The sequence below is a fragment of the Homalodisca vitripennis genome, chromosome 5 (assembly GCF_021130785.1).
Source record: "Homalodisca vitripennis isolate AUS2020 chromosome 5, UT_GWSS_2.1, whole genome shotgun sequence".
Classification (NCBI taxonomy): domain Eukaryota; kingdom Metazoa; phylum Arthropoda; class Insecta; order Hemiptera; family Cicadellidae; genus Homalodisca; species Homalodisca vitripennis.
In genome coordinates this window covers 111,643,833-111,666,155 of record NC_060211.1, presented here as the reverse complement: position 1 = coordinate 111,666,155, position 22,323 = coordinate 111,643,833, and the positions used below count along the sequence as shown (strand labels likewise).

General features: G+C 32.1%; 1 protein-coding gene across 1 annotated transcript in view; it reads right to left on the bottom strand.

Annotated features, from left to right (window-relative positions):
• The window catches only part of LOC124362706 (tetraspanin-9-like), a 64,680-nt gene that overhangs the window by 14,791 nt on the left and 27,566 nt on the right, over window positions 1–22,323 (bottom strand). The window contains exons 2-5 of the mRNA XM_046817424.1: window positions 8,090–8,165; window positions 6,141–6,332; window positions 2,769–2,948; window positions 1,163–1,274 (exon numbers count right to left, since the gene is read on the bottom strand). Coding sequence (XP_046673380.1) covers window positions 1,163–1,274; window positions 2,769–2,948; window positions 6,141–6,332; window positions 8,090–8,152 — 547 coding nt within the window. The 5' untranslated portion in view covers window positions 8,153–8,165. The remainder of the gene's footprint in view (window positions 1–1,162; window positions 1,275–2,768; window positions 2,949–6,140; window positions 6,333–8,089; window positions 8,166–22,323) is intronic.

The following is a 22,323-nucleotide window of genomic DNA, read 5'->3' as shown; positions in this document are numbered from 1 at the left end:
AACTTGAACTGATTACTTTTACAAATCTTGAAGTGTCTCCCAAAAAGTAAAGACTATTTCAATGACGTAATATGCTATGATGTGATCAGTAATGGATGATAAAACAATCTTCAATTCTACCTTCAAAGATTGATAAATTTTGACCTACACTTCTAGCATAAGTAAAGTAAAGTAAAATAAAGATATTTTATTTTACTAGGCAAAGTTAGGGCTAAGAAGCCCTCTCTAACACAACCTGGGGACCAATGGATTAAAGGTGACTTCCAAACCACCACCAATGGCCGGGCAGGCGAGCTGCTTGCAAGGACAGGATAGCTCAGTGGTCACCCATCTAAACAGCAGCCACACTCGATGTTGCTTGATCCGGTTATCTCCCAATAACTTCCGTACCCCCTACACTGCGCCATTGGCACATTAAGTACTCATTTTTTAAGAAAAGAATTATTGTTGGTGCCACTCATTTCTACGATTATTACTCAAACAAATAACCAACCAAACTCTCAAAATTTTTATCACAGTAAGGCATTGCAGCAAATGACAAAGCTATTACAAAGAATTTGAACAAATCAAAATCTATGAAATTTTTACCCTCCTATTTCAATGGGTTCTTAGTAAACATTTTTACCACCAATGTAAAATTATTATTTTGTTAGACACGATTAATTGTAGTATAGGTACTTTGTATTTTGATTCACAATAACTATAAATAGCAACTATATTTGGTGCATTGATCAATATTTATCTTAATAAGCTCAATTCTGTTACTTGTAACAATGTTTTTACCTTTTAACAATTCTGTTAACTACAGACTAATTTTTCAAACCAAATGAAAATATTTGATGATATTTCTTATAATTCCAGAAGACCATAATGTAATTCCTGAGATAATTATATGAAAGCACTTTTGGATCATTTCAAAAGTTATAGTTTTAGTTACTCACTATCGATCGGTATAGTATGCAAATACTTGAAACATAAAGTACATGGACAGATCCTTCAACTAACTTAAGAATTTGTTCACTCTTTTATTTATCCTATTCAGAGTTATTCATTTCAATATTTACTATGTACCGTATTGACTATGTAGATGTTTCTTATCACTTAATTATTGAATGAAAAAATCTCTAGTATAACAAATATATTCTGATGATCGCTTACGTACTTGTAGTATTTTCAAACTTTGATAGGCAGCACGATTCAGGAACATACTTCTGACCAGGCCAAGCCTTGATATCAAACCAGTCTTCGTAACTTGTAACTCCACAACAGTGAAACTGAAAATTAAATATCTTATAAACTTACAATAGTTAATTTCTAGTAATAATATTCAACTAATACTAATCGAACTTAATATTAAAAGTGTATAGTAATATTGCACATGTATTATTGTAAAATTGATTATGCAATAAAGAATATGTACAAATAGTATTTCATTGATGACTTGAATGAATGTAAGTTTTATTTACATTTTCATTGCATTATATTTTACCTGTAAATTGGATCTGAAGTGAAATATGTACTTCTTAATGGAAAATTAAGATTGTTTTATAATGATATTAGTATAAATATCTAAAGCGATTTTTAATATACCACTGCAACTTGTCTAACATGATGAATAGATGCTATGTTGTTGATAGTGTTTAATTTATTCATTAACAATGTAATTAAATAATTATTCTATTCTATTGTATATAAAAATAAAATTATGTATTATAAAGGATGTTTCAGACTACCCATCCAAAATGTCAAGTAGTCAAATGGCTAACTCAGAGGTTTAGTTTAAACGGGTTCCCCACTACCTACTCCTAAGTAGGTATGTGCCTACATCTTTAGTAAAAAGTAAAAATGCATGTGCCTAAAAACAGAGGGTCATTTGAATCTGAAACATTTGAATACTAAATAAATGATAGATACTATGCATGGAAGTATATTTTATAAATTTCTCTAATATGGTAAAACTTAATTTTCAAAATATAAAAATAGCCATTACTCAAAAATTTCAAATGGTAAGATGAAAGTTCAAATCCAATTAAAGGTCATAAAAAACTGAACAACTTTCAAATTTAAAGTTCGTTTCTATCTTTAATTATTACAAACATGTGGCAAACAAATTATTTAGACAGTAAAAATGTCAAAAAGTAAAATAAAATATTTAAAAAGCAATATTTATTAACTTAGTGAATACTCACTAAGTTAATAATACATTCAAACTTTACCTTACATAGAATGAGAACCAAAAACAAAAAGCTGTGTGTTTGAAGGTACCTTTGATGTAACATTATTGCCAAATGTACGCATAATACATTAACCAATAAGATGTCAAAAGGTAGTGTAGCATAACTACAAACAATATATAATAAGAAATCAATATATATAATAATCAAAATCCCTTGTTTATAGGCTAATCTGAAATTTCAAAATAGCAGCTAGAAATAATGCTTGTATTTTTCAGATTGTTCTAAAAGGATATTTTAAAACTAAGTTTTTTTCTTTTAAGGTTAGTGTACAGTACTGCTCTAGGCAGTCATATTTATTCTGACTGTATTGAAAGAAATAATAATCTCATTCAACAATACAGATGTTAAAAATGAAACACTAAATGACAGTTTTTGTCATTTTTACCAAAATAATCTACCTTTGAAATAAAGTGGAATGAAAATAAGGAATATTCTACAGAGGCTGGCATCAGATCTTGTCACAATAAGCAAATGAGGAGATGAGATCTAACAACAAACTGTCCATGACTACAAAGCTGTATCTCGGTCTACCTCTCTCTGTATGTGGTCCCAGATGACTTCCATCCCATTGTCTGGGGGATTCAGGTAGTGCTCTTCTATACCATATAGAAGTTCATCCTTCATCGTCAATCCCAGCTTCTCTCGAAACACGAATGCCAGTGTTGCCAACATGAATTCCGCCATGAACAAGAATATCACCAAAGTGAAATACTGGAACATAAAAATAGCTAGTGTTCAACTCCTATTATAGTATCAAAGCAATGAATTATTTATACCTCATCAATGGGTCTGTTTGTTTACTTGGAACAGAGCAACCTGATCAGTGATCAAGGCTATTTAATTATACTGAGGAGTTTTAGAACTGAAATGAAAGACTGTTTGTTTGTCCTTACTCTGAATAAAAAATACAAAGCTTTTTATTCAAAATCTCAAAGAGTATCTTAAAAACTAAAATGAAATAATTATCAGATTGGTTCATTCCATAACATTGTTTTTTGGAAGGAAAACTGGTGTGAATTTCAATAAAAATTGAGTGATTGCAATAATTGAGTAATGCAATTTTACTACTCTTGATACTCAAAGAACAATTTTAGAACAGTTTGGAACTTAGAGTAGGATAAAAAACAGATTTATAAAAGTTATTTTGTAAGTGGAAACATTTGTTTTTACATCTAAACAACTATGCTGACACTTAAAGAAAATGGCAAAATAAAACTTAAAGACACAATAATTACTGTATGAAGGTTTAGTAGATAGAGCAAGTACATTAAGATAACACTAACAACCTGTTTCATTATACAGCCATGATAACTAACACAAGTATTTTTTAAATACTTACTTATGTGGGTTTTTCAGAACGAGGAAATATAGAGTAAACCATGAAAAAATTAATTAATACGGTACAAAATTAATAAATCATCTTGTAAGAGTATAAAAGACAAGAATTCTTAATTTATTATGTACTAAACATGAATGAAACAATTCAATCTTGTGTTAATGGATGGTAAAATATTTAATTTTACTAGTTATTTTAAACATATAATATAGTATAACCATACTAAATATAATATAATAAGTAATTTATAAAATAAACATTGGTTTATAGTTATTTATCATCCTGTTGACTGGATGTGGAACTAAAGGGCAAAAAGGTATGTATGGTTTTGGAATAAATATGATGTCTTTAGTGTATACAGGTTTATATACATTTTCTTTGAGTGGTATAAGCAGTTAATTTCACTCTCTGATTGGTTGTAAAGAACAATTGTCACTTTGGCTCCACAACTAAAAAATGACAATGTAAGAATCACTTTTTAAAATTTTGCACTGATTGGGCATACTACGATTAATTAAGAGAGCGTATGTTAACTCTTCCTTTTGTGTGAATTATTAGCCCTCTAAATTCTAAAATATTAAACTGATGTTTGAATTCTGTAGTCTGTTTATGTAGTTGTATATTTTTATTACAATTTTTATAGCAAAATTAGATCATATATTATGTTTCTTTTATGCTTATAACCTGTATCAAAATATCAGATAGTCTTATAACTTTTGAGTTTAGGGGATTAATTAAATACCGTATAAATATGAGATACGATTAATGTCAGATATTAAACCAGTTTCCTGTACCAAATATTTTTATTCAAAATTTTTTTATTGATGAAATTAGTGAAGTTTTTTTATAAAAAAGCTACTGTACTCTGCAACAGAATTAATATATTTGTTGGTATTTACAAAATTAATCCTATAAAAGACTTTAAAAGTGCACAATATTAATATAACTGAGCGATTCTTTGCAAACCATATTATATTATAAGCCATGCATGCAATCTTAAGGGAAACTTCAAAGTTAGATCGTCATTGCAGGTTTAATAAGACTAGCTACTTTGCTTCTTAATAGATTTGTGATATGCCAATTCCAATACGTAGAAGCATAATATAGCCAATTGGAGACAAATCAGATATTAATGATTATAGACCTATAGCTGTTCACCTTCAATATGAAAATTTCATGAAAAGGCCTTGACAAGTACATATTATATACAGTACTTTTCATTAATAACATCTTAGCTGTTAAGGAAAACTTCAGAGTAGATATTTGTTACAGGTCCGTACAGTTTTAATGAAATAAACTAATATGTTTCTCGATAGGTTTGAGGAAAACTTATATTTATCAATTTTAATACCATATCCATAATATATTTATTTGGAGACAAATAAGATAATTATAATTACATAGTTATAGCTATTTTACTTACGATATCAGAAGTTTATGAAAAGGCTTTCCATGGCCAATATAAGTATTTTTTTTTTATAATATTTTAAATAATGATCAGCACGGGTAAGCCTGTCAGTCCTGACTGAATTTATTGAACCTGTGATAGTTTCACAAGTTAACCAAACAATAACATTTTGGACTATTCTTATGTATTACTTAATATTTTTGGATCTGTACAACATAATTGATATTCTAATACTATTTGAAATGAGATTAAATAAATGGCTGATTAATTGGTGGGATGTCTGTGTGAGACAGTAATAAATTTTAATGATAAAATTCAAAAGTAACATTTAAGATGCCTTAGTGATCAATTTTAGAATAGTTAGGTACCATTTCTGGTTGTACACATATAAATAGGAGTCTAAAACTGTTGCACAATCAAGCAAAATAGTTAATATTTAACCAACAGATATTTACAGTTATTTTATAAAAAGAAATATTATCAGAGAACATAAAATACTATAAAATGATCAAACCAATTTTCAGTGAAAAATATTTACCATCAAAAAATATTTTGAACTGAAATTGTGATATTGAAAATATTATGTTAAAAATATTCTCTGGACTGTATTTTGTAAAACAAAATGTAAAATTTATACTATTCTAAAACGTATGAAATATATTTTTTTCTCATAAATGTATTCTTGTATATCTTTAGGAAACTTTTAGACTGTGTCAACATAGAAAGCTAAAATATTTACACTAAAATGTTAGGAATTTTTCGTAATTAACTACTAGAACTAAAATGGAATGTCTTTATATGGTCAAACTTTACTAATTTATTACAAGTAACTATAATATGTTGGTATAAGTTGCTAATTGTCTTTTTCTTATGAAAAGCAATAAGATCGAGATAGATACAAATATTATTTAAAGGAAACAACGTGACATATATCAACAACAATATAACGTATTATTTTATATACCTGTAATAGTGTTTAATGCATAAATCTGTAAAGTGTTAACATAGTATTAGATTAACACTATAGCTAAGGTGGAGTTAATAAGTAACATGTTTGCTTGTATAGCTTATACAAACTGGAACTCCTGCACAGCCCAAGATTAGACATTGTGCCACTTGTGAGTGAAAGTGTCGAAAACACTACCAACAGAAAACTTACCGTAATGAGAAGACATCTGCTCTGGCACCAACTGCCGCAGCAGCCGAAGAACGTGATGATGAAGAGGGTGGCTCCGATCGTGATTAGGAGTGAATCAGCCCCCACCAGAGCGTACTGTGGCAGGAGCGTGGTGTAGCCATTGTGAGAGTAGTTCAGCCATACACCAACCCCCAGCACTCCACAAGCTGACAACTGCACAATCGACTGTGTGTCATCTCCTTAATATGTATCGGAATACAAATACTGTTTTTGAAGTTCTCATGAGTTCCAATGAAAAAATCAATAACTTACAGCTAACGAGCAATTTAATGATTGGGACTGTAATGAGAATACTTTTAATGTAACTATCAGAACACTGTACTAGTTCATGAACACTTGAAAACTAAAAACATTTTAAGACTGAACGGTCAGCAAACAGTCAGTGCTTTAAGTTGGTGGGAAAATCAAAGCAATATGAATATTGATTAAATCACTGCAGTTAATGAGTTTTAAAATATATGATTTAATGTTCTCCTACATTATATTATGTCAGTATCAAACCAGACAAACAGATACCCTCAATGGTAGTTTTCTTTAGCATTTCATTTGTTTGTGTAGAAAGTAACATACCATTATGAAGGATTGTATATACAGGACAGAAAATATACGTATATACTCGTACAAGGTGTTTGAAAAGTAAATACCCAATTTTATAAGGTACCTTAACATGCTCCAGGAACAAGAGTGGCAAGTTTTTTTTCTACGTGGGAAAGTGCAAGAAACATGTTGCTCATGCAGGATGCATTCCTCACTATCACGGCGGTGTCAGAAAATAGTGAAGGAACCTTATGAATTAAGCTTTCTTTTTATGCTAGTCACAATTTTCACCATAAAATGAAAATATTTTATTTAAAATATAAGATGAGAATTGATTTATTGAATACCCTGTAGTATATATAACACATATCACCAGCTGTTTCTGTGTAATTAGCTACCAAGTTCTAAAATCTGCAAAGATCTCCAAGGTCTAAGATCTGTGGAAAATCTGATCTAATTTTAAGAAACTTAACATTTGTATACCTTTGTAAGTGGCACAAAAGGAGAAAAAATATTACTGAAGTTAGCCTTTGATGCCATATTTTATTATTCAGTGGTGAAGTAACAGTATAAGTCGCTTGCAAAAGAACAGTTCTCTAAATGATATCACTGATGAGTCTGGTTTTATTTATTCAGCTGTGATAGTTTGTAAGAGGAGCTGATTGCTACTTGTAAGCAATGTGATACGTACAGTATTCCAAATTCTAAATTCAGGTAACAATAGTTATCTAGATAACTTAAAAAATAGTTAATATTGTAAAGCATTTTCAATATTAAGTAGACCCCTAATACATGTTTTGTAGATAACAACCTTTTTGATGTTTAAATAAATAGTGGACCTAAGTACTAGTACACATCTAATAAAATTAATCTATTTTTATTTCTATATATATTTCTAAACAAGTAACTTAAGTTTACTAAATAACATAGTAAAAAGTTTGTATGGTTAAATTTATTACAAATTTATATTTACATTTGTAATATATTCAAAATTTAAAAGGATTATTTTTTAAATTTATTTTAAGAATAGTAAGGCTTGTATTCTGCCATTAGTTTTCACATTAAATGCAATTAAGAACTAAATTTGAAGCAAGATTAAACAATATTTTTACCACGTTTAATTTTACCAGACTGAGATTACAGTAGTAGAGTGTGGTGATACTCCCCATTTGATATTGTGCTGATTGGTAGGCTAACTGTTAACAAAATAGATTTTATTTTATGATCACTATATTAACTTTAAATTCCCAGTTATCATCAAACACCTATTATTTTATTAGTACTTTGGTAGATGATTTAACTATGTATTTATGACATCACAAAGTATATGTAACATGATGTAAACAAACTGATGTATCAACTGCTCAACTTACCCAGAGAATGATATTCAGGTAGCAGAAGATGTATCTCACGCAGGTATACCCACTCCGCCCCATCGGATAGTTTGTTCTGAAACAAAAGACAAGCTATTATAAGTGACAAAAAGACAAATTCATATAGTAGGACATATATCTCATACAATTTCCACTCCAATCCGTTGGAAAATTTTTTTTCTGAAACACAAGACACTGCCTCATCAGATAGTTACACAAGGCAAGGTATTATTTCAACTGACCAAAAAGATAATATAGAACTAAGAGAAGATGTTCCTCACACAGCCATATCACCATTTATTTATTTCAGTATATTCGAAAACAATAACTGTGAATGTACAACATTTTTCTGCATTCAAAAATTATATTTTTACATTCAATGTTTCTGTAATTATTAAGAAGGAAGTAAAACTATTGAAATTTCAAATTAGATCATTGAAATTAAACATCATTATTAGCTGATTTATTTAATAATACAAAAACCTTCAAAACATATTGTAAACATTGTCTTATGAACACCATGAAGAATAAACTCAACTGCCCACAGTTTTTAAATTTTTTAAGTATTGATATACTTGTCTAATTTTCTGATGAAGAAGAGGGTGTAATAGAATTGCATAGCTAATTTTTGCTATCCTAAGTATTTTTTGAACAGTAATTATATTATTAAATAAATCAATTCAACAGTATATCGAAAGACCATACAGAACTTATTGAAACCTTTACTAACCAATTGAACAAAGCAGCGTCATTATAAATGTTAATATGTCACTTATACAAATGTCATATGATTGTACAGAGTTTGTTACAACATTGTTTACTGTGCAATTTTCTTGTTACCAACATGGATATTCTTAATACACATGTAAAAATATTAGAATTTTATTATTACCTTTAACTTTAACCATTTTACCTCAAAATCAATAGTGTTCTTCTTTGGACCAATATGAACAGAGGTATCAAGTTTTATGTCCCTAAAGGACCTTACTATCAAGTGTTATCTCATGAATAGATGGGAGACAGACAGAAGAAACATGAGAGATTTAGAATGACATTATAGGGTATTCTACTAGTCTTAGTAAATATCATTAGTTACTACCTAAATAATATCTAAAGCAATCATGCAGGTTTATGCAGGGTCCGAACCAACCAATCCTTTACAAAATTCCATGTCATCAAAAGAGTTAGTGAGGATCTTATATGATACAGGAAACATGATTATAATACATTAGATCCTTTTTTCATCTGAAAAAAACCTAAAAAAACAGTATCCGGATTATAAGGCAATGCTAACAGTCCCAAAGGGAACTCCTTTTAAGTTACTGGATATTACATACTTTTACAATAATAATAGACATTCTTGTCACCCCCTCCAACCCTAGAAAAAATTCCTTTTTTCCATACTACCCTCCCTACTTCTTTATCATATATTCAAATAAATTGCGTTACCGTACGTTGGTATTATTTAACAATGACCAGGAAGAGTGTATGTATGTGCCTTCCCATATTAAATCGATTTCACACGCCCAACCTGCACCCGGGGTCTGCTTGTGAAGTGGCTAAGGATGTTACATATTTGTTTTCAATATAATAATGTTTATTTTGTCCCAACATATCCATATATTGCTATTGGTACTATATTTTACTAAAATTATATGTCAATCTTCAAAAAGTGTACAAAAAAGGCAAGATTTAATTTTCAAGGCCTAGTTATCGTCACACTATAGGTTATAACAGAATGAGAGAAAGCAAAAAGAGCAAGAATTAATAGTGAACTATAAAATTAGAAAGCATTTAGTTTACGACGATTCAATTGAGTAGGAGTAACCACACAAAATATAGGTTGCAGGTCTCACTGCAAGGCTACTCAAAACGCTATCCAGTAAAACACACAGACCTAGGTATGTACTACCATTAGTGGAAAATGGTGCATTACTAGTGAACTCTTTTCTCTGGTCCTAGTAACTAACCTCAGTGATACGCCTGGTTTGGATTGATTATCTTTGGCCAAGAACGTAGCCAGGAAAAAATTTGGGAGGAGGGGTGTCCAGACAACTGAGTTTTCCCGTAGTGGACAGAGAGTAAGGCCCCACTTTGTTCCTTAAAACGTTCCTGACCCGTTTAGGCTATTTGTTGAGAACGTTTCAGCAGTACATGTTAGTAATACTGAATTATTTGAATAATAATATGCGTTTACTAAAGAAGTAATTGTAAAAAATTAAAATATGGGGAGGGTCCCTTGGATCCCCCTCGCTAAGTCCAACGTCCTTGTCTTTGGCAGTATAGAATAGAAACATTTTTTATTTCCAAAAACATATACACATAGATATTAGATTTATTTACATTTGATAAATAGTAAATTACCCTTTTACTATACTTACTAAGTGGCGATAAAATAAAATAATTTAATTTTAAGTATAGTAGTTGGATAATATTATTTATATAATTTAAGTAGACTATTTATTACATATTAACATATATTCTAAAATGGAAATTAGCCTACATGGGCAAGCAGCCTGTGCGTAGGCTAGAGTCGTACTAAAAAGTGTATGTTATCTAGATGTCGAAAAAAGTGTTACTGTTACGTGTCGGTGTGTTTTAAAGCATAAAATGTAGAAATGTAGTTGTGTGATGCAGGAGATAAGAGATAATATTGTCGTATTAGACAAAACCATCGGTAGAATTAACCCTAGAACTGGCGGTCATTTCATCCTGTAGTGTCGGGCTGTTTTGGAGCTTCACGCAAGGTTTTTTTAAAAAAATTATGAAAAATATAAAATAAAAGCAATATTTATATAGCCTATTTGTTATTTATTATAAAAAGTATATATTTTTGTGTTCAGGATTAAACGTAGAATTATACTATATTGTAAAATTAACCATACAAAATTTTTTTAATAAACACTTGTTTTAATCAAATATAAAATTTACGAAAAATATTTCAAAATTTGGGGGGACCATACCAAGCAAATGAAGTTATAGTGAGATATATTTAAAAGTGAGATAGCCATTCTGTGTCAAATTTTATCTAGTTTCAGAAAAACATAAACATTATACACATTTATGAAAGCATCATAAAGCTATAGAACAAAAAGCAGCAATGCGCATAAATTCTGAAAATCAGATGTACACGTAAGACTTTGGTAAAACAAGTTTTGCTAATACATTTAACTATGAATACATGTTATATTGCATATTTTCTTACTTAGAATAAAATAGAATATACAGTACTAATGAAATAATTACCATAAATTGTTTTTTGAAAAGTAAAAAAGTTGCATTTTGCCATTATTCAAAAATTTTGCAAAAAATTTTCATTCAGCAAAATATAAAATCGTTTCTAAAGCTTGTATTATATCAAAATTTATAAATTTATGGTTTATAAGTAATAGGAAATATTATGTAGTTATAAAACTATAAATATAACTAAATATATGGAAAAATTGTAGAATAACCCAAACAGTTATTATATATAACCAAAGAAATTACAGGAAATATATATTTCATTGTGAAAACTATCTATTTACCAAAAATAAATAGTTACTTCAGAGCTAAAAGAGTGCTATAAATAACGTTTAGTAAGTGAAAACAATAACAAACTATGTGAAATGAATTTTAGCCGTCATTTTGCCATAGCTTACACAAAGCCGGTAATTTCTCAAACATATTTAAGTAAATAGAAGTTGATTTATTCTAAAATATATATGTTTAGACTACTACGACATCAAAAAACACACTACATATTAAATACGACACTAAAACACGCGTAAAACTATTAAAACTTACAAATATCCACATCTCGGCACGAAAGTGATACTGAAAGGCAGCGGCAACATGGCGGTCACAACAAACTGTGTCGTTTTCTTTTACGTTCAAAATGACAAGCTTGCTACGTCATAACCATAATACAAAGAGGAATAAAACTCATCTATTCCCTAGCATTTTTCTTCCCGAATCCAATGGTGCATGAATTATATCGATACATTACCGGAGTATATTGTAAAAAGTACTTATACGAGGGAATCTTTGACCGGCAAAATTTTGACGGTTAACACCACAGAAGCGGCATTGACCGACAAAATTTTGTCGATTAACATTTAAGGGTTAAGACCACATACGATATGACGAGCGCCGGGGATGAGGAGGGGTCAAGGTCAGGTTGGTTCCCAGTCTGAGTGAATGAAAGTCTCGGATCCTTGGACTCCAATTTGTAACAACAGTTCTGTGACATTATATTTAAATTTTGTAATACTACTTTATTCAAATAAATTTAAATGCTGAAATTGGTTACATATGTTTCTAAATAGAATATGTGAATTATATCAATTTATATAATATCAATAGTATCTAATCGCCCACTAGCTTTCTTGGAATCCAACGCCGAGAAAGAGCAGTATTCGATTGAGAGGCAGTTGTGCTTGCCACCAATGACATACAAGGTAAGTTAATAGCAGTTTTTTCTATCAGTCATGTTTATATACTTGCATTCAATAGCAACTCGGATTACATAGAAAGCATTTAAAAGAGTGCCACTCGTAAAAGAATTGTCTATCTACAGGAAACAAGTTTTATATCAAGATTAAATTTTGAATAAATATATCACGAAGAGTTTTTATTACAAAAGTATGATCAAAATAAATTAAAACGTACAAAACTACAACGGGATGAAAAGCACAAGACACTCATTAATTGGCTGTACATTGGAAACAATGACTGTTCAAAAATGGGAACCGGTGAGAACCAACTGAGAATGGAATCAATTTGTCGCGGTAATGTCGGGGAAAGTGGAGAGAGGAGAGTGATTTACTGTTTAGACTTGTAAGAAATATTGTCAGTCTGGACTCTAGGTCCTGCCGTTCAGTGTGAATACAACACCATTAGCAAACAGGCTTCTGAGTAACAATGGAAAATATAAATTACACAACGTAAAAACAGGCTCGGAAGGGACAATTAACATATGAATAACACGGAGTCATCGTTTCTGGCAGGATCCCATAGATCGCGGAAACTCCCACGGCCAATTAACAGCGGGTGAAATTGAGCTGAGCGCAACCAGCTAATTGTAGCAAAACAGCTGTTTCACACTCCCCGGCTGTCGTGAATCTGCCGTGGAAAAGTGGTGAGATAAAACCACCCGTGACAAACGCTGTGGAGTCGACGACCGTTTGGGATCACTTGCCGGTTGTTCTTCACCAGGTCTGTTGGAGACGGTGCTAAAAACTCGCCAAACTCAAACAATGGTGTACTGTCTAGTTAGCTTATTGACTATCTGAAGAGCACGCAGTAGGCATACTTATTAATTAATTGTACTGTTTTCCAAATCAGAAATAGAAGAAACATAACAGCATCAATAATGACTTTTTTATATAATTATCATCCGTAACTGTGATTGATGAATCTATCTTCACTATTACAACTCCCAGTAATTATTCATCAAATTAATTTTAACTAAAACAAGAACAAGTTTCGTCTGTTAAATTTAAAATTGATTTAACTAAAAGCATCCCCTGCCTTTTTAGGGGTCGAAATGATCGCAACACACACACGTTTTCATCTGAAAATTATTAAATTAGTAACAAAAATTGCTTCCACTAATATTGCATTTAATCAGAATTGTTTCATAAAGATTAGTAGAATTGTAAAATTAATTAACGTTGTTTAAAGTTTTAAATGTTTTACACACTTTAGCCTTAGTATGGCTTACTCTTTCAGATTTTACCTCGTTTTTATCTTGTTCTCTTAGGACAAGAAGCTTATAAATTGCACTTAGTCCTGTAAGAACCGTTGCGCTGCTTCCGGAGTGATAGGATATTCAGGATGGGTGAGGTTAGGGAGTGCACTACATCTCAAAGTCATGTCTCCCCGAAAGAAGGGGAGGCCAGCTCTCCAATCAAAGTAGACAGGGGGTGGCACACTCTTGTTGAGGCTAGCAAGAACCTCTGATAGTTAGGCAACAAACCCCACCAACTCCAACAGTCATCTCCCACAGTAGACTAGACCTATCGAATTGTCCATGAACCCCAGAATCTCGACATTTGCGGTTAGTGATGTGCCGCTCCTGGACATCCATAAGGTTGCTCAGATTTAAGTGACACATCGGATTTTGCTGTGCTCAGTGGTGGGTTCAAACGTAAAGTAATAAACCAGCCAGAAGTGATCCCTGCTGGGTATTTTACCTCGTTACTTAACAAGGGTTGAGGTTTATAGATCGATATGCAGACATATATCGAATAAGATGTTTAAAAACAGAATATTACCTCACGATGTTACGAATCCTGCCCCAGAGTACTATCTGGACCTCTCAAGTATAGAGTAGGAAATTAATTTGCTGAGAACACGGTTAACCTTTCAACTGACTACAAGGTTTCTCACGATCCACAACCTGAGGAGCTCAGGACAGTCCTGTCCCAGATCTGGAAGCTCAGCTACCGCTTCTCGCTGCTGTCTATTGTCCTCAGGCGACACACTTAGAGGACACGAGGTCTTGTGGAGAAACCGCGCAACGTGATCTGCCTTGAGAACTGGCAGACACTGGGGGCTCGGCCCGGCGCCGTCAACAGGAAGTGTTACAACAATCAGGTTGTCTTCATCTGCGGTTGTCGAACAATTCGTACTACCGCTTGTCGTTACATCCAACAATATCATACAAGAGAAACGTGAAATAGTGAGTTATATGGATAGCATACATCAAGCCTTTACGGACTGTAGATAGTCGTAATGTAATATCACCAAGGAGTAGGTGTTGTGAAAAGACAAGAGTTTTACCCCACAAGAACAATGTTAAACTTCAAACCATCTTCCACCCTTATATTTGACCGTACAATTAATTATGGGAGATGTCTAATTTTAAAGATAATTCAAACACTTTTTAGTTGTTCTTGTAATGTAAACAGTTTTTTTATATGTTATTCATTAAGTGCTATAAAGTTTGATCATTCTTCTCTGAACGACCAATAAAAATAGTTAAACAAGTGATAAGTTCGGATGTATATTATTTGTATCTTTAAAATGCGCCATTTTACAGAACTGTATGACTAAAATAGGCCGTAAAAGTTTTGGAATGCGTATGAAATATATCTTTTAAATGAGATATATCTCATACTTTCAAGACCAGAGTTAAGGATGGCAAAGTGTTTCGCGTTTTAACATAGTTATTATCTTTGTGCTGTTCTCAAATAACCTCGCTCATAATTGAATTTAAAATTAGGTTTATGGACCTTTATGTATTAATATAGAGCTATGAACATATTTAGTACTCCATCCAATAAACTACAATACTAACTGTTGGGGTTGTCGATTTATTGGTAATGAACAACCATTCGGTGTATTGTATATGGCATCTTTGCTTTTTGGTCATAACCATCTTAAATTCATGTTAAAAGATAAACTGTATGTTACTGTATCCTACAACATGTTATTCGACATTTTTGGGCTGCACGAGATAAAATATTAAACAAAATAGTTTTACCTTTTTCAAGCTGTGTCAAGTACTGTTTAAAAAATTAAATCTAGTTTACACAAAAGTATTTTTTTTTTTTTAATTAAAAAAAATTCAAATTCAAGTTACGTTACTGCGCATTATAGATCAACCTAGATAGAGTGAAGATTGAGCATCACGCCAAAAGCCGTATAATCGAATAATGTACGGCGTAACTATGGCAAAGCGGCCGAATCAACACTAGACATCGTGTCGTTCTGAAATTGGATTGTTGTTTTTACTTTCCGGGCATTTTCAGACAAAGAAGTTGTTAATGAATCTAAGGTTTTCGTGTAGTAGTATACGATTAAATTCACCAAATACAAAGATCTTATGAAAGTGCATTTAATGTAACGGCGTGGTAATCAGCTATGAAACCACGTAGATGTTGGTTTAAAACTTCGCTTATTTACGAAACAGAAAGTTATCGTTCTATCATGATGAGATTGCCAGTCAACCCAGTCTCATGTCATATGCTTCTGGCAGTCTTCGAATAACGGTGGATCGAGCAACCAATATTTAAAATAACGCTAATTAAATAACCATAACTCAATAATAACTAGTGTAACCTGCGTATGGTTACTGACTGTGAGTGTGGTATCAGCATTATCTTACACGGTGGCGTAATTTAGCCTACATATTGTACTCCGTATGACACATCGACCCATATTACATCACGGTGCGGGGTGGGCGTGGGACCGCGAATTAATGTGGGAAGGATACACTCTTTCTGGACATTGTTAAATAATACCAACGCAGACACAAGGTGCTACGATTTATTTGAGTATAGCCTATTCTGAAGCAGGTAGAAAAGGGACTTTCTGCCAATATGGAAAAAAGAGTCATTTTACTTTTGAGGGTCGGAGTGGGTAACACTCCTAAGTTATCATAGCCTGGGAGACAGACCTGTGCGTATGATCCAGTGACTTTGAAAAAGACTGGTCACTTACGCGACTTTGCCCTATAATTGAGATACATGATGTCAGATTTTGACGATCTAGAGTTTTATAATTGTGTTAAATGCATCATGTGATGTCAGCACCAGCTCGTTCGATGCCTTGATATCTTATAAATTCCATCATTGGGTGGTTCGAAATCCACTTGGAATTTCATGATGAAATTATTAGTTATCACTGATATAGTTATTAATGATATTTGTTAAGACACAGTAAAACAGCGTTGTTAAGTAATACTCGTAATTTACAGCACATTCATCCATTACACTTATTGAATTTTATCTTTTACTCATATTTGCCGGATGTGATTACGGCTATCTTTATTCTAGCCCTGTAAGAACAACAGTAAACCTCAAACGTGTACGTATGGTTATAAAGTTATGGTTAATATTTTATTTTAAAGATATATTCATACGCATCCAAAAGTTTTTTTAGTTATTTGGATGTTTTTTATTGGTTGGTTAAAAAGTGTCTGTTCTTTTCCGACTAAACACTCCAAAAGTATACACTTAACAAGAATAAGTAAAAATCATTTGGATGCAAATTAAGTATATTCAAAAAAATGTAAATCCCAAACTCCCAGCGTGTGTCTACTTCCAAAGATATGGTGTAAAAGTGTTTAAAGTTTAACATCGTTTTCGTGAGGAGTAAAACTCACTACAACCAGCTTTTAAATCAAGTGATCAGATATGTTTTTGTCTCAAGGTGGTACAAATTTTGAATATCTATATAAATTTGGACCTGTTAACAATATTGTCTCTTTTAAAATCTGATAAACGTGGGATTGCTCTCCAATAAGAGGTTAACTACCAGCACTCTGTGGTGTGTGTCCTAACATTACACTACGTCACTCGGTAGTCAAAGTGTTAATACCAGACTCGTATACGTTTTATACAAGAAGTATAAATCAGGTGTAAGTGTACAAAATGCTGAAGCTGAATATGACCAGATTTGCGTGGTACGCTGCACGTGCCCGAGCCACACCTGCAGCTGACTGAGCTCACGGACAATATCCGTGGTCCAGTCATCATGTAAATGAGAGCCGCTTGCTTAGTGCAGCAGCGCCCACTAAAGACAGGCTCGGCCGCACTCTGATATCATCAGATACCGATCCTTCCCTCCTGCGGCCTTGCTCGGCGAGAGGGCGGTGTAATGGAGATAAATACCTTCTCTTGGAAACATCCATTCAGCGAAATTCTGACCAACACATTTCGTGTAGAGCATGACTCTCTTCTTAATCGGGCTGTTTCATAGGTCCTCTTGAAAAGAAATACTAGGTGATTTGGGATGACTTATTTTTAAGCCGAACAATATGAATCTTTATTTAAAACTCTTTAATGACGATGGATGTTTTGAAATGTAAGCAGGATCTCTGGCATTTGCCATTGTTTGTCAGGTTAAGCACAAGAATGTGTATTATGCAGATCTCCTAACTTTGCCTAGAAAAATTCGTCTTGTGTATAAAAAGAAAACTTCTAGACTACGTTACTAGAAGAGGTGTCTTTCTTCAGTTATAACAAAATATTGTTTGTTAATATGAAAATGGACGTGCATGCTTAACCTTATATCTAGTTTTTTGAACTCTGGAAAGGACAAATACCAGTTTTTGAAACGCAGTGTTTAAGTTTATTTAATAACTATTACAAATATCCGTTATCCTTTTGAACAGAAATGTTTTTAATATTTGTTTAAGATCAATGAAGGTGTAAACTTAAATCTTTGCATCTAATCCACATACAGTGATAACTTAATAAGAATTAGCAGTTAGGGGTACTGGTTATTTAAACACAGATCGAAGAAGTCTCGAACAAAGCTGAACTAGAACATATGCTATTTACTGTTATACCTAAAGTTTAATCTTTGCAATGTTCTAATCATATTCTTAAATCATGGACTGGCTTTTATATTTCAAAGTTTTAGACAGTGCATGAATAGGTTATCTCGAAACTGTAAAGCTAAATTTAATGTGATGGTGTGTAACCATACTAAAGATAATAACAAAATACTCGCGGCTCATCTGCAAATATGACACATGGTATAACTCAATCAATAGATCTCAGCAACACAAACTAAATTTATTTAGAAATCTTCCGTCACAAGCAGGAGTCAGATGTTACAGCAAACTCCCAGAGTGTATTAAATTTAGAAACCGATGAACATTCATTCAAAAGAAAACTGAAAAATTGTTTGTTGTCCAGAGTCTACACAGTTGACAAATTCATGACACATAACTAACTTTAAAATTTAAGGTTTAAAATGTATACAATTCAACATTTGTTTACTTAAACTTTCTTGGTTATATCCAAGGTTTATACTCAGCTTTATTTAATTTAATTTATTACGTAATATTAAGGTATCAGTAGAAAACCCAGTAATCCAGTAGATTTAAAAATCTTAGTATTACATACAATATTGACATTGATAATACAACTTAATGTTGTTATATAATACTAGCGGACCCGGCGCGCTTCGCTGCGCATTTCAATAAGTTTCCCGCGGCTTCGCACGCAATTTCCCGTTGAAAACAGTACACTATATTCACTTATTTCATTTTCTATCACATTCTAAACATTGCTGAAGATAATTGATAGTCGTTCCTTCGTGAGCTTCTTGGGCGCATTATGAAGGTATGTACCACATTCCTGATACTTCTGTCAAAAAAAAAACAACTAAGGTTGATTTTATAAACATTCTTTATATTTGTAGCCAACGTAAGATAGTAATTATGATATCTGCATTGCTCTTCTGATCAAGCATGAGCATGGTTTATATTAAATAAATATTGCAGTTAAAGGTGAATTTTTACGTCAAATTTGAATTGTATTATCTGGATAGTAAAGTCTATGTTTAACAGTGATTGCAGAAACAGTTTAAACAAAATTTGTCGTTTCTCTTAAAGCTTACTCTATGCTTTAAAACTATAAGTGTAGTAATTAAATTTATATTATATATTATTATTCAGGGTGTAACTGAAATACACTGACAAACTTCCGGAGGTTGTTCCTGAGGTCAAAACAAACCAAAAAGTTCCTATAAATGTATGTCCTAAAATGCATCGTTTTCCGTCTGTCCGTCTGTTTGTGTTTATTACATTAAATTTTTTTTTTATAAACAACCATTAAAGGTTCAAAGTTAAACTTTTCAACATATGCTAATCTAGTAAAGATTGTCAATTTTTAAAAAAATTGAAAATTTTTACCCAACAAAATTCAAAATGGCGGCTAGTTAAAATCTTTGATGGTGAAATTTATCAAAAACTACTTCCTGTATAAAAAATTTACTAGAATATAAAAAAATATAAATTTATTTATAAAACGAACGGTACCTCATTTTTTGAAATCGCTCAAGAAATAAAAAAGTTATGGCATTTTTCTTAACCTAGTAACATATTACATTTACAAGTTTTTTTTCTTCTTGTTTCAAAAGTTAATGTAAGTATTTAGGCAGTATAAAAATAAAACAATATTTTGGGTTTAAAAAACTTTAAACATGATAAATTAGTATTAAATTTTAAAAACGACATTGTAACAAGCAATCTACATGACTCAACTTTCATGGTTTAAACAGCTGAATATGTTTTTCATGTTGAGACACAGCTGATTAGAACAACAATGAATTCAGAAAAGTAAGTCATTTCCTTGTTTATTTTTGACAAGATATGATCTGTTACTTTCACTTGTAGAAACATTATTAGTCGATAGTGTTCTTATTCTATTGAAGATGGCAGGTTACCCATTTAGCCATCAAGCTGACATGATATTTATGTATGGAAAAGCTAACGGTAATAGTCGCCTAGCATCCCGCCTGTATTACGAATCATTTTCCAAATCGACAACAACCTACTCGTTCAACATTTTGCTGCTGTTTTTCAACCGACTTCATGAGACTGGCACTTTGTTACCTTCTACTGCAGACCGAGGTGTACAGAGACAGCGTAGAACTCCTGATTTGGAAGAAAACATCTTACAGCGAGTAGAGGAAGATCCAGGCGTAAGTACTAAGCAGTTAGGAGCAATACTCAACGTAGACCACATGACAGACAGTATGGCGAAGTTCTACATGAGCAGATGTTATATCCGTACCATTATTCAGCGTGTACAAGCCCTTGGTCCAGCTGACTTTCCATTACGTTTTACAGTTTTGCCAATGGTTTTATCAGCAAGCTAACAACCCTGGGTTTTACATCATTAGTTGTGTATACAGATGAAGCTTGTTTTAATCGAGATGGAATAACCAACTACTACAATATGCATCAATGGGCTGATGAAAACCCACAAGCCATTCATGAAGGGAGACATCAACAGCAGATTAAATTAAATGTTTGGGCAGGCATCATTGGAGACTGTTTATTAGGTCCTTTTGTATTACCTGACATACTAAATGGTGAAAACTACAGACATTTCTTACAACACGAATTGCCTGAAATTTTTAGATGATGTTCCCTTGGGTGTGAGAGAGCACTGTTGGTTCATGCATGATGGAGCTCCCGCGCATTTCAGACTAGATGTAAGGCAAATTCTGGACAAAACTTATGGGAAAGATGGATTAGGCAGAGGGGGACCTGTATCATGGCCGCCTCGGTCGCCAGATCTAAATCCAATCGATTTCTTCCTTTGGGGCCATTTGAAAACTCTAGTTTATGAAAGAAGACCAGTAAATACCAGGGATGACCTTTTATAGCGTATCACTGCAGCCTGTAACACTGTAAGGAATACACCAGGAATACTTGAAAAAACTCGGCAATCAATGACCAGACGTGTTAATGCATGCATCGCATCAAATGGAAGGCATATTGAACATTTGTTGTAAAGTTTATTCCGTATTTCTTAATAATGACAGCTTAAAACTCTTTTGTTTAATGTGAGATATGTTTGTTGAATGTTCTAAACAATTGTAGGCTACTGAAGTTTTTTTGAAACAAGAAAAAACTTGTAAATGTGATATGTTAACTAGGTTAATAAAAATACCATAACTTTTTTATTTCTTGAGCGATTTCAAAAAATGAGGTACCGTTCGTTTTTATAAATAAATTTATATTGTTTTTTTATATTCTAGTAAATTTTTTATACAGGAAGTAGTTTTTGAGAAATTCACCATCAAAGATTTTAACTAGCCGCCATTTTGAATTTTTGTTGAGTAAAAATTTTTCAATTTTTTTTAAAATTGACAATCTTTACTAGATTAGGCATATGTTGAAAAGTTTAACTTTTGTACCTTTAATGGTTGTTTAGAAAAAAAATTTAATGTAATAAACACACAAACAGACGGACAGACGGAAAACGATGCAATTTTAGGACATACATTTTATAGGAACTTTTTGGTTCGTTTTTGACCTCAGGAACAACCTCCTGAAGTTTGTCGGTGATATTCAGTTACACCCTGTATATAAATATATTTTTTGTCGCATTATATATGTTTACAAAGAACAGCTGATTAAAAATTTGAAAAGACTCTTCACTTAATAACATATGTTTGCTGCAATGCATTTCTTACGGGTATTTCTGTAACCAGTGGTGCGGAATCCTGAATCGGGAAAGGGATAAAAAGTATCCTATAACCTTCTACAGATCAAGACGAACAAATTTAAAAAAAAAATTAGGCGAATCCGTCCAGCCGTTTGTGAGTGATGCTGTTACACACGAACAGTTTTCAATTTTTATATAATAGACAATACACTGTTATTGTAATTTTGCGAACGAAAAAGAAGGAAGTATAAGTAATAGTAAGTGGATATAAGTAAGTAATAAATATAAGTAATGATATCCACTGAAATAGTAAGTACTGTACATGTTTACAATCAC